The sequence below is a fragment of the Macaca nemestrina genome, chromosome 4 (assembly GCF_043159975.1).
Source record: "Macaca nemestrina isolate mMacNem1 chromosome 4, mMacNem.hap1, whole genome shotgun sequence".
Classification (NCBI taxonomy): domain Eukaryota; kingdom Metazoa; phylum Chordata; class Mammalia; order Primates; family Cercopithecidae; genus Macaca; species Macaca nemestrina.
Window position 1 is genome coordinate 106,847,419 of NC_092128.1, and position 14,048 is coordinate 106,861,466.

Sequence of the window (14,048 nt, forward strand, 5' to 3'; positions counted from 1 at the left end):
TAAGTCTCATGAGATCTGATCATTTTATAAAAGGTAGTTCCCCTGCACATACTCTATTGCCTGCCGCCATGTAAGACATCACTTTGCTCTTCCTTCATCTTCCACCATGATTGTGAGGCCTCTCCTGCCATGTGGAACTGTGAGTCCATTAAGCCTCTTTCCTTTATAAATTACCCAGTTTCAAGTATGTCTTTATTAGCAGCATGAGAATAGACTAATACAACCTCTCTCCTTTTCTTTTCTCCATATGTCCCATGAGAGTATAAGCTAAAATAACTAGGGAAAAGGTGAAGTGTGGCAAATATAATATTTTTCTAAGAAGTAACAGCACTAGAAGACAAGCATGATTAATGTCCTTTTGACAATTATCACAAAATAAAAAGCAAGAAACACCACAATACAAATATAATTGGGTTTTCAAAGAAAACAAGTTACATGCATATATTGTCACACACTTCATCTGAGAACCTTGGCACTATTTCTTTTTATTATAGCTAGACAAAAAATGCCCAAAGATATACAAAACAAACAATACAAACTTTAAACACTTTTACAAAGGTGAAAATATAAAGAAATGAAGACTATGGATTTATGTTTGCAAACATTAATTTCCTTTGAATCCTGTCTGGTGTTAAAACCTAACAGTTTATCAGTATTTGTATCTGATACAACTATTTTTAAAATTACAGTGGACAAAACTAATGAAATTCTAATCATCAATAGCCTATGACAAATAACTATTGTAATTAAAATTAATACAATCTTCAACTATTCTCCTAAGTACTGATGCTATAATTTTCAGTTTATTAAAACTTTTTATTTTAGGGAAAAAACTGACCTTACTGCTATTTTTGGAAAAAGAATTAATAAACTTTCATTAAATATTTAATCTCAACTTTTAAAGCTTAAAGCTCTTTATTTCTGCTAATCTGTAACTACTTTTGGTTCACTGCTAACTTTTAAAATATCTTTATCAATGTGATTTAAGGTCATTTTGTCTGCAGAGTGCTCATGTTTTTCATCTTTATACCAAAGCAGTAAGGCAAAAAAGCAGTTCCTTTTCCAAATCAGACAAAGAGAAAATATTCATCCATTTTAAAAGTCAGGAACTAGAACCGCTGCAATGATCCTACCAATAGGAAATTAAGGCTGCTGTGATTTTCCTTTATATTTAAACCATAAAGTAAGATTAGCAGTGCTATTCCCTGTGAAAGTTGAATTTATAACCTTTGGGCTTGAATCACAGGACATAAATATTGCCATTTCTGTTTATACTTCTAGACACTGTTTCACAATCACTTTTGATAAGTTTTAAGATGAAATTAGAAAACACTACACAATGCTGAGAAAGTGCATGATTCTGCTACAAGGAGATACATGCTAGAGGTGTAAGAGCAGATTCTAGTGTTTGGTGAGCATTGGCACAGTCTGCCCCAGCCTGGCACACAGATATACAGGACACACACTACCCAGCATGGCACGTAGTTGGGGAGCAGGGGCTAAGGCCTGTCAATGCTCCAGAGTGTCTGGCCCTCTAGTGCTAAAAGCAAGATTCATAGTTTTGCAAGAACCTTTGGGCACCGGCTAGAGTATATCCTGTTTGCTGCAACATTCTTCTTTGAGGCAAGTCCTTCTAGATATGTGAAAGAGAAAAATCACGTAACCTCTCCTGCAAAAGATTTCCCAAAATCATTTTCTAGCATGAATGTGAACCAGGCTTCACAGTATATATCTACCAGTATTAGCACCATTATTTTAACCTGCACTGAGGTAAAGATAAACTCTCAGACAGCTTTGGGTAGAAATTACAGCAGCAATCTTGAGTGGGGTGTTTACAGCAGCATTCTTTCTGATCATTAAGTTGTATGAAGAACCATTTGAATCCAGGTATATATATCCAAGTATGTACTGAAGCTGATAAAATACAAAGGTAGGTTAGCAGGAAAAATATAGCAAAACAGAACTCTCATTTTTAAATTTAAACTGTGTCATTACTGGGTTGATGAAGTCAAAGATTTGATAAAATATACTGAATGAATAGCACAAAGCTGGCTTTATAAACCATCAACACCCAGAAATTTCATTTTTCAGAGCATGGTCAAGTTTACTGTAGGTGCTACCCAGTCAACATCCAGAGCCTACATTTAACCAGGTCAGTCTATTTGTCCTCTGCTTGTTACACGTTCTGTTTAATAAAAAAGGTGAGTAGCCCTTCCCCAGTTATTTTTATTTGTGTAGGAAAACCTCTCTGGAATTTGTACTTATCATTTTTATAAAGGACGCAGTGGAAAAGACGTTAAAACTCTGTAAAAAATTTAAAAGGGTACAATATGTTTCAGCAAATGAAAATGTAGTTAAGAGATAAGTGGACAAAAAGAGGTGATTCTCTAATTTAGTTCCTATAAGCTGATAAGGTGAAATAATAATGTTAAAATAAAACACTTAATGAAAAATTTTCAAATTGCTTTTCCTCTCCCTTTAAATTTCCTTAACATATAAAAAAAAATAAGGAAGCTTAGATATAGCTAGCTTTTTGGAGTAACACAAAACTAATTTTTCAAAGGAGAATAATTACCATTATTTATCAAATAAAATATAACTTTGGAGTCTGAACAGCAATGGAATTCAGCCAGTCTCCAGTTGGAGCTGACCTCCATATTTAGGCAGAAGCACTAGGCCAGTGCTTACTGCTCAGGCAGAAATTTATCATGCAATTTGACCAAGAGTCTTCAAAAATGCTCAGCAGTAGTATTTTCATCTGACCCTGTCGAGATTCAGAAAATAGGAGTAACTTCCCCCTGCAGCCTATAGAAACATTTTAGGGAAATAGTTTAAGATTTGTACTTAACCTAAAAATTCCGCTGAATACTGAAGACCCTTCTTTAGAAAACACAAGTAGTCATTCTTCTTTTATAAATCTTCTGGTGCTAACTGCACCTAACTGGTAATATACATGGAGGCATAGCTTAGCTATGTTTGCCAGAACGCTAATTACTATATAAGATCTTTCAGTTCCCTGTCAGTCAGTTCATTCACTTCCATGATCTTCTCTAAGTGTTCCATATATCGGCCATGGTCCTGCAGGAAGTGAGGGACCCTCATGTTTTCGGTAACTGCCAATCCTTTTAAGCGATCCACATCTTCATAAGAAACCTGAAGAAAGGAAGATGAGTTAATTTAAAAATGTAACTACAATGTACATTTTAAGGATGAATTTCTTCCCTGGGCCTTAAATGAAAGTATACAGATCATGTGTCAAATTATTTTAATAGCTGCAAAATAACAAAAATCAGTGACTTACATTTTCTTCACTGTGTTAAATAATAATGTATTTCTCTGCCCCTTATACCATGACCATATTAAAAGAGTATTATTATTATTTTTTTCCTGAGATGAAGTTTCATTCTTGTTGCCCAGGCTGGAGTACAGTGGCATGATCTTGGCTCCTTGCAACCTCCGCCTCCCGGGTTCAGGCAATTCTCCTGTCTCAGCCTCCTGAGTAGCTGGGATTACAGGCACCCGCCATCACACCTGGCTAATTTTTTGTATTTTTAGTAGAGATGACGTTTCATTAGCCAGGCTGGTCTCAAACTCCTGACCTCAGGTGATCTACCCACCTTGGCCTCCCAAAGTGCTGGGATTACAAGTGTGAGCCACCATGCCCGGCCTAAAAGATTATTTTAAAAAGTCAAATTTGATTTAATACTGTACCTTGAACCTACTGTTTGTCTAAAAATTAGACAACTATACTTAACATATTTGTGTGTGAGAGAGACTCTAAAACCAAACAAGTCTTCTGGCTAAATTGAAATAAAAGAATCAAGAAAATAACTAGAATATAAATGACATATTATTAAATTAGAAAAATTGCACAATTATACAGCTAATTTTTCTAATTTTTCTATTTTTGTTTCAATTAAAAGGAAATAAGACTTCATTAGAGAAATGGCTGATCTTCATTAGAGATTTGGGTAGGAAAAGTACAAACTGTGCCCAGACATTTTACTGTGTCAGAAAACATGGAGACATGTTTAAGACACAGGTGCAACTATGAAAAAGTTGAATAAAAAAAATTAAGTCCAATGAAGTCCACAATAATACTACAAAAACGGGGAGTGACAAAGAAATATAAAAGAATTAGAAGATCTCTATTTTGTTACCACCAGTGTAATAATTGATTTGGGAAAAGATCATCAAGGGTTATTAGGGAATAGTCCATTCATAAATATCACCCCAAAGACTATTTACTAATACAATGGGGGAAAGGTACTTTTACAATGGGGAGATCTGGTGGTCATTAACTTAACCCAGGTGATCAAACACCCAGATAATCAAATGGAGCAAAATGACACATACTTTCTAATGTGATACAATGGGAAATACACATCACTTATGTAGTATTCTTGGCAAAAATGTTTAACCTGAATCTCATCAGAAGGAAATAATCTGATAATCCATATTGTAGGTATTCTCAAGAAAACTGTGGCAATCTTTTTTTCTTTTTTCTTTTTTTTTTTGAGACAGGGTCTGGCTCTCTCTCCCAAGCTGGAGCGCAGTGGTACAATCATGGCTCACTGCAGCCTCGACCTCCTGGGCTCAAGTAATCCTCCCACCTCAGTTTCCTGAGTAGCTGGGACTAAGTGCATGCCACCATGCCCGGCTACTTTTTAAAATTTTTTTATAAAGACAGGGTTTCCCCATATTGCCCAGGCTGCTCTCAAACTCCTGGCCTCAAGTGATCCTCCTGCCTCAGCCTCCCACCTCAGCCTTCCAAAGTGTTGGGATTGTGGGCGTGAGCCACCCTGCCCAGCCCAAGTCTTAACAATGTCATGAAAAAAACAGAAAGAATAAGGCAAGCGGAGATTAAAAGAGAGAAAAGATTATAACCAAATGCAATGTATAAATCTCGACTGGATCTTAGATCACAAAAAAGGAGCCACAAAGGACATTTTGGAGGCACTTTGGAAAATTTGAAGTGGACTGTATTTTAGATGTTATATTTAATCAGTAATAAATTTCTTAAACAAAATCATATAGTAATGTCAGAAAATATTCTGTTCTTAGGAGACATTACAGGGGGAAGTGTTATAAGTGCAGCTTACTTCAAAATGCTTTTATAGTTTTCAGAAAATGCTTTTTAGAAAAATATGTACACACAAATAAAAATAAAAATAAAACAATATATATTCCCAAATTTCCTATTCCTTTATCTCTTATTGACCAAAAAGAAATTTTATAATTTGGTTCTATTACAGAACCAGATTTCTTCCCTCTTGATATGACATAAAGAAAATTTGTTCTGACAATAAAGTAAAAATAGTGTGAAGCTAAGTCTTATTTAATGCTAAGCTCGAGTGAGGGGAATGCTGATCTGGTGTGCTCAGGGATATGCGCCATGGCTTCTACTCACCTTCCCGAGGGCAGTAAGCAGATGGAAGTCTATGGTATCTCTGTATCGAAGGATTTGAAGAATTCCATCCAAGTATACCTGGTCTTTACTAAAACACCCTGGAGGAACCAGAATAGTGTTTACTTTCTCATGTTTAGAAAAATTACTAAGTAATTAGATATCAACCCGTTCCATTTACCGTAAGAATCAGTCCTGCATTAAAAATGTTTGTCAACATTTATTTTTATTTTTATTTAACTTTCTTCATTACATAAAATGTCAGGTCTTGAGAAGTGCCAAGATGGTATACAGACTAGAACCTTAAGAATTCCTTCTCCTCACACATCCTCCCCATTATTAAAATAACAATTCTTTCCTCATTATAAATAGAGACTGGTAATTTCAAATATATGACTCTTATAAATATGATTATCCCACCTTCCCCTACTCCCACCATTCAGTCATAACTCCCATTGTGCACTGAAGGCATCTGAGTGGGGAGACCTGAGCCGGATAGTTTTAGAGCAGGTACATCTCAATAAAGGTAGTGGAGAGATGCAGGATTTTAGAAATTCCTGGTATTTAGAATATTAATAATCCTTCCTCTCCATTAAACAAAAGCAAACTATGGTTTTAAAGCATAAATTTTGACATTGGTTCCTCTCTATGTAAACAAGAACTAGAACTAGATTTTGGAGAGCATGTAGGTTTAAAAAATAGAAAAAAAATGGATAAAGACATGAAAAGTAGAACATTTCATGAGATCTGAACCTAGTTAGAAAAGGATATTCTGTTTACACAGTAAACCTTTTTCCCATCCTGACACAATTTGTGCAATTAAAAAAAATTTTTTGCTCTATTAAATTAATTAAAATTCTACCACATGGAGTCATATATTAAGAGATTATTGTTAATTTGGTTAGGTATGCTAATAGCAAGAGGATCATTTAAAAAATTGTCCTAATCAGAAATATTTATGGGTAAAAGAACATGATGTTGGAATTGGCTTTAAAATACTTATAGGAAACAAATTTGGAAGAATAGACGACCACAGTTAGACAATGTTGATAATAGCTATGATCAGGTAATATATTACTGGAGTTCAGCATATTAATCATTCTTTTGTATACATTTGAAATTTTCCATAATAAAACATGAAAAACACAAAAGTATGTGAAAAAAAGAAAAAAGGGACTAGTGTAAAAGTGATGAGCCTCCACAGGGTGGGTATCAAAGGCAACATGGAAGCCCTGTGCATCTGGGTACAGAGTACTAAAATCCAGGCAAAGGAATCTAAAAAGAACACTCAAAAATGCCCTTGAAAAAAGAGTACAATTTAAGAAACATTTGTTTAAAAGTCATTTTGAATTTCAGGTTAGTTCAGTATATCAATGAATTTTTTTCTAAGAGTATTGAGAAGAGTATTTTAAGAAATGGCAGACAAGTTGCTCATCTGAAATCCTGCCTGGAATTGGCTATGCACACATGAAAGACAGAGAGAGATGTCCTTCTCTTTCCTGCTTCCTATCTTGCCTGCTCCTGGCTCTAAGGCACTACGCTGTCATATGAATGCAACACTAGTATGAAATGTTAATATGGGCTGTGCTAGCAACATAACCATCACTACTTTGAGTAAGTATTTACCAAGCTCCAAATAAATAGTTTAAAAACACTCTTAGGCCGGGCATGGTGGCTCATGCCTATAGTCCCAGCACTTTGGGACGCCAAGGTGGCTGGATCACCTGAAGTCAGAAGTTCAAGACCAGCCTGGCCAACAGGGCGAAACCCTGTCCCTACTAAAAATACAAAATTAGCCGGGCATATTGGTGCATGCCTTCAGTACTACCCTACTTGGGAGGCTGAGGCTGGAGAATCACCTGAACCCAGAAGGCAGAGGTTGCAGTGAGCCGAGGTCGTACCATTGCACTCCAGCCTGGGTGATAAGAGTGAAACTCTGTCTCAAAAAAAAAAAGTAGAGACTGCCTCTCTAGATTCTGCCTCTCTGGGCAGGGCATCTCTGAAAGAAAGGCAGCAGCCCCAGTAAGGGGCTTATAAATAAAACTCCCATCTCCCTGGGACAGAGCACCTGGGGGAAGGGGCGGCAGTGGGCGCAGCTTCAGCAGACTTAAACGTTCCTGCCTGCCGGCTCTGAAGACAGCAGCGGATCTCCCAGCACAGCGATTAAGCTTTGCTAAGGCACAGACTGCCCCACAGCAATAAAATGATCAAAATACTGATACATGCTACAACATGAATGAATTTTGAAAACATCATCCTAACTGAAAGATGCCCACCACAAAGAATCACATATTAGATAATTCTATTTATATGAAATGTTCAAAATAGGTAAATCTAGAGATGATTCATTTGCTTAGAACCAGACACAGGGGAGGAAATGGGGAATGAATGCTAATGGGTATGGGTTTCTTTTGGGGTAATGAAAACATTCTGGAATTAGACAATGGTAATGGTTGCACAACTCTGAATATTCTAAAAATCACTGAACTTTACATTTTAAATGGGTAAATTGTATGGCATGTGAATTGTATCTCAGTATAGCTGTTTTTAAAAAGTCAAAGACAGAGAAAGCAAAAATAGCAAAATGTTAACAATAGGTAAATACAGATGAAGGGTAGATGGGTGTTCATTCTACCATTCTTTCCATATTCTATAGGTCTGAGATTTTTCAAAATTGAGCTGGGTAAAAATAATGCTAAGAAAATGCTGTTTAGGAAAACTAGTTCTGACCTCAGGTAACCAAGGTTTAATTTTTTTAAGTAAGTGAATTTTGTGATTCAGGGATTACAAAATCCCTAGACAACTAGTCAGTAAGTCAGAAAACCTGCAGTTAAAGGACACCCACCTGGTTGGGAAGTATCAGTCCATCCCCTCTTGGCCCGTACACAATAATCCCATCTTGTATTGGGGTCCTTGACAAACCTGCCAATATCTCTGAAGAGTTCACAAAAAGACATTTGGCTGGCTCGATAAACAGTGTAGTAGAGGAGGGCAGCCCGCCACAAAAAGGGGTCTTTTCTAAACAGAACACTGTGAATGCTTGCTAGTCCTTCCTCTGTGGGATTATTTGGCTTCAGCTCATGTTTTTTACGTCCAGTCCAACTGTTCCATGGCTGCTGGAGGTTGTTAATACCTCGAAAATAATGTGTACCTATGGAGAAGAAAAGTTACATGAAGAAGAATGCCATTCTTGTTTTAATTCTTCCCCCAAAGACAGATTCCATCAAGTCTAAAACCAGCCGGGCACGGTGGCTCATGCCTGTAATCCCAGCACTTCGGAAGGCCAAGGCAGGCAGATCACTTGAGTTTAGGAGTTTGAGACCAGCATGGGCAACATGGTGAAACATGTCTACCAGAAATACAAAAAAATTAGCCGGGTGTGGTGGTGTGCACCTGGGGTCCCAGCTACTCAGGAGGCTGGGGTGAAGGGGATCACTTAAGCCTGGGAGGCAGAGGTTGCAGTGAGCTGAGATCCTGCCACTGTGCTCAAGACTGGGCAACAGACCAAGATCCCATCTCAAAAAACAAACAAACAAACAAACTCTAAAACCAAATTAATGTGTGCCTACAAATCAAAACAAAGTAGAAAATGACCTGATCCTAACATCTCTTGGGTGTGAAGGAGTACACTGCCTTCAAAAGGATCACGTCTCAAGAGAGGAGGTATCACCTTTATAACAATTTACTTTTTTAAAGGAAGAATCACAGACTTGATATTTGAAAAGAACCTCAAAGATACCTTAATTCAACCCCCTCAGTTTAATGCAGGGGAAATCCAGAGCAGTTAAATGACTTTCCAGGTTCAATACACCTAAACACTTCCCTTAAAAAATGTAATTTGAAATGAGACATAAATACATTAGCTTCAGTCCAAGTGAAGCTCATGACTTTTTGCTAAATTTTCTTCTACTAAGAAAATAAAATAAACACTACTAAGAAAAAACTCATTCTAAAAAAACATTTCTTTAGAGCTATTTCTTGATATTACAAATAAACAAATGGAAAGGATTGCCTCTACCTATTTCATGCCTCAGCATTCCCTCCAGCCAATGCTCACGTGCAGTGCACACATTGATAGTCAGAGTTGGACATCCATTTACTACTGTCATTGACGCTCGGGAAAGGAGGTCCTCAGTGAGATGAACTACAATCTAAGGGGCAAGAGAAAAAGTAAACAGACATAAAACATGGGCAAGAGAAAAAGTAAACAGACATAAAACATAACATAAAGGTAAGGGGAGAAGCTTTCGCAGAAAACAATGGGCCTATAAATTAACACTGTTTTTTGTTTATAACCACCTTAAATCTCCCAGAAACCAAGATGGAATGTGCAGCCAAATCACCTGTGACCCTTCTAATTTTGACCCTTTGGGAACTCAAGAACCTTCACTGAGTTTAAGGGAAAGTAAATGGCTGTGTTGAGGAAGACACGAAGGACTTAAAATTGTACCTCTGAGATGTCATAAATATGCTCCCTGGCTAAACTGATGCAGACGAAGATACAGGTGCCAGAATCCAGCTCATTGCCAGTGCCAAGGCTTTGAGACTGACCACTAAGAAGACTAGTAAGAGAGGCTTCTGGGGCAAAGCTCTTCATTAGCAATTTTCATAAAGTAATTCATCTAATCCCACAAGTTATACAGAAATGGCAGTAAGAAGAAAAACAAAAAGACACTGAACACATCAAAACAATTCAATGCAACAGGAACTTAAGACTTACAGTATTTAGTAAGAAATCTGGGGGACTAATTTAATGAGTAACATAGGGTTGGGAAAACAAAATCTACAGAAAAGAATGACGACTAGGCTGGGCGCAGTGGTTCACGCCTGTAATCCCAGCACTCTGGGAGGCCGAGGCAGGCGGATGACCTGAGGTCAGGAGTTCAAGACCAGCCTGGCCAACATGGCAAAAACCCTCTCTACTAAAAATACAAAAATTAGCTGGGTGTGGTGGCTGGTGCCTATAATCCCAGCCACGAGGGAGGCTGAGGCAGGAGAATCACTTGCACCCGGGAGGCGGAAGTTGCGGTGAGCCAAGATTCACCACTGCACTCCAGTCTGGGCGACAGAGAGAGGCTCCATCTCAAAAAATAAAATAATAAAATAAAATAAACTATGACTGTCACTGACAGTAACTCCTCATGTTTACTCGCGAATTCATACCTCCCCTAGGCAGCCTTCCTTCATCATGTACTTCCTAACGTGACTCCAGATTCGAGTTTTAGAGAGCAAGCTACCACCAGTGGCTTGTTCGAATTTTTCATAACTTCCGTATTTTTGTAAAGTCAGTTCCATAATATTGATAGACTGTAAAAGAAAGAGATAATGAAAGTAAACAGCCTTATATTACTTTGAGATGTCCTAAGCTAGCTATGTTATTTATTGTGACCTATTCTAGGTTTATTGATTTCCAAATTAAACTGCAACTGCAGTGCCAAACTTTTCTAACCCTAAACAACTTCCACTCATTTTCACAAATTTGTACAAACGCCTGTACACCTTAGCAATATGAACTCTTCCCCTGTGTTTGTTTCTCCTTAACATGCTGACAGAGGGCTCAAGGACTGCGTATTTCAAGTGCTAACATCTGATAGGCCGAGAAGCTGGGGAGAGGGACTCCTGGCTTCTCTGAGATAATTTGGTGGTTTGGCAGGAGAACTCAGAGTGGAAGGTATGTCTTCACACAAGTCAATAGATTACCATTGCCCTTTGAAGGAAAAAAAATTTCAAAATTTTAAGAACACACATAAGAATCAGTCTGACCCTAAAAACTATTGAAATAAAAATTTAAAAAAAATTTTTTAAAAAGAAATCAGCCAGGCGCGGCAGCTCATGCCTTTAATCCCAGCACTTTGGGAGGCTGAGGCAGGCGAATCACTTGAGGCCAGGAATCTGAGACCAGCCTGGTCCACGTGGTGAAACCCTGTCTTTACTAAAAATAGAAAAAATTAGCCAGACATGGTGGCACAAGCTTGTAATCCCAGCTACTTTGGAGGATGAAGCAGAAGAATCCTTGCACAACCTGGGAAGCGGAGGTGGTGGTGAGCTGAGATCGTGCCATTACACTCCAGCCTAGGCAACAAGAGCGAAACTCCATCTCAAAAAAAAAAAAAAAAATTCAATCAGTCTTCCGCAACAATCTGTCTATTCTCCTGGGTTACTCTTTGGCAGAAAACAAATTCTCAACATTAATAAAAATACTTTTATCTTTCAGTCAGGGCAGAATATTATCTACTTTTCATTCTTCATAAATTTTTGCAGCAAAGGAATAAGAAAGTTGAGATATTTTGGCCGGGCGCAGTGGCTCAAGCCTGTAATCCCAGCACTTTGGGAGGCTGAGACGGGTGGATCACGAGGTCAGGAGATCGAGACCATCCTGGCTAACACGGTGAAACCCCGTCTCTACTAAAAAAACACAAAAACTAGCCGGGCGAGGTGGCGGGTGCCTGTAGTCCCAGCTACTCGGGAGGCTGAGGCAGGAGAATGGCGTAAACCCGGGAGGCGGAGCTTGCAGTGAGCTGAGATCCGGCCACTGCACTCCAGCCTGGGCAACAGAGCGAGACTCCGTCTCAAAAAAAAAAAAAAAAAAAAAGAAAGTTGAGATATTTTTTCACAAATGCACAAATTAACACACAGGAAGAATGGAGAACTAAAAATAACTGCTAAGGAATCACAAATTATCAGTATCTATGGCAAAGTCATAGAAAGGAAAACCTAAGGAAAAGGAAAATTGCTTTTCAAAGGCCTTTTGGGAAAAAAAGCTAGCAAATTCAACTCTATCTTACATGAACTGTGTAAGAACCTAGGGAATTCATATACATGTCATATAAAGTCTATAGTTTCTGAACTGTTACACTAGTAAAGAAATTACACGTACAAGCTCTGGAGTTGATGCCATGGCTCTGTCCTCTTCTGGCTATGTATCATGAGCAAGTCACTAAACTTGTTTATTATTATTATTATTGTTGTTATTATTAGACTAGCCCAGTATAGTAGTGAGAAAAGGGAAAAGAGTAGAACAAGGAGTTTGATCTGCAACTGACATGAACAATCGATTGAGATAACTCACTACCTTCTGACTGGCCTCAGCCTCCTCATTTGTAAATGAGGATAACAATAATAACATCTACTTCATGGTTTTATTGAGAAAATTTAGTTAACCTTTGTAAAGCATGGTGTCTGTGGCACAGTAAGCAGTCAATACATATTAACTATTATATCATCATTGGTATGTTATCACTGAGGACTAAACTCTGATCTTTGTTTTCCTCTCTTGCCCAAATTCCTATCTAAAGGGCCTGCAGGCTCATGCCCTTTAAACTATAAAATCTCATCAGATAGGTCTTATTTAACCCTATATAGTGTGGCTTACTTTCCAACCTGACTCTGGCATAACATCACATGACTGATAAAGAAGGAAATAAAAATATCTTACCCCAAAATATGTTTCTTTGCCATATTTTGAAATGGCCCTGCAAAGCTCTTTTGTGGGGGTAAAATCTGCATCTGTTGAATCTCTACAACATAACTAGATCTTTCCCTTTCCAGACCCTCCCAGTCCTGAAGAGATTGAGAATCTAGCACCTTTTTAATGTATTTATTTATTTTTATTTCTTTGGATACAGTATCTTGCTCTGTCACCTAGGCTGGAGCACAGTGGTGCGATCATGGCTCACTGTAGCCTCAACCTCCTGACTTCAAGGGATCGTCCCATCTCAGTTTCCTGAGTAGCTGGGACAACAGACATACACCACTGTGTTGGCTAATTTTTACGATTTTTTGTGGAGAGTCTTGCTATGTTACCCAGGCTGGTCAATTCCTGGCCTCAAATGATCCTCCTAAAATGCTGGGATTACAGGTATGAGTCACCATGCCCAGTCTCTTTAGCACCTTTTATTTTTAATTAAAAAAAAATAGAGACAAGGTCTCACTATGTTGCCCAGGCTAGCCTTGAACTCAAGGTCAAGTGATCCTCCCATCTCAGCCTCCCAAAATGCTAGGATTATATGTTTTAAAGGTTTGAATAAGAAACATTTGTCATCTATTGTCTCTAAGAGTGGCCACCTATGAGACTTCATCTACATAATAAGAACCTTGGTCTCTAGACTCCCTTAACCTAAACCAAACACTCCTTTCTATTGATTCAAGGTTTTCAGATAACTTAACTCTTTCAATCAACTGCCAATCAGAAAATCTTTGAATCCACCTATAGCCTGTAAGCCCCCTCTTTGAGTTGTCCTATCTTTTTAGACCAAACCAATGCATTCCTCACATGTATTGATTGAGACGTAAGATGTTTCCCTAAAATGTATAAAACCAAGCTGTAACCACCATAGACACATGTTCTCAGGACCTCTTGAGACTGTCTCAGGCCATGGTCCTTCATATTTGTCTTAGAATAAACCTTTTTTTTTTTTTTAAGTATTTTTACAGAGTTTGTCAACACTGTTCTCTATAAATACCACCACTGTAGATAACATGCCTGACACAAAAATTACCAAAAAAAGCTCACATACTACAAGTCATAATTCAACATATATATCACTAATTGAAAAATATACATTACTAATAAACTAGGCATGTATCATTAACTTATCACAATAAGAAATGGCTTCAATAGGCTTTGCCTGGCTTCTGGTCC

The 14,048-nt window shown here is 37.9% G+C and overlaps 1 protein-coding gene across 7 annotated transcripts in view; it reads right to left on the reverse strand.

Annotated features, from left to right (window-relative positions):
- Positions 1–347: 347 nt before the first annotated feature.
- MATCAP2 (microtubule associated tyrosine carboxypeptidase 2) overlaps positions 348–14,048 on the reverse strand; it is a 66,507-nt gene continuing 52,806 nt past the window's right edge. For 4 of the 7 annotated variants that reach the window (XM_011731431.3, XM_011731428.2, XM_011731432.3 and 1 more), the window contains 5 exons: positions 10,571–10,714; positions 9,426–9,558; positions 8,253–8,558; positions 5,411–5,508; positions 348–3,153 (listed from right to left, as the gene is read on the reverse strand). In XM_011731431.3, coding sequence (XP_011729733.3) covers positions 2,995–3,153; positions 5,411–5,508; positions 8,253–8,558; positions 9,426–9,558; positions 10,571–10,714 — 840 coding nt within the window. In that variant the 3' untranslated portion in view covers positions 348–2,994. The remainder of the gene's footprint in view (positions 3,154–5,410; positions 5,509–8,252; positions 8,559–9,425; positions 9,559–10,570; positions 10,715–14,048) is intronic. The other 3 variants (XM_011731427.3, XM_011731430.2, XM_011731429.3) reach the window with 1 other exon arrangement.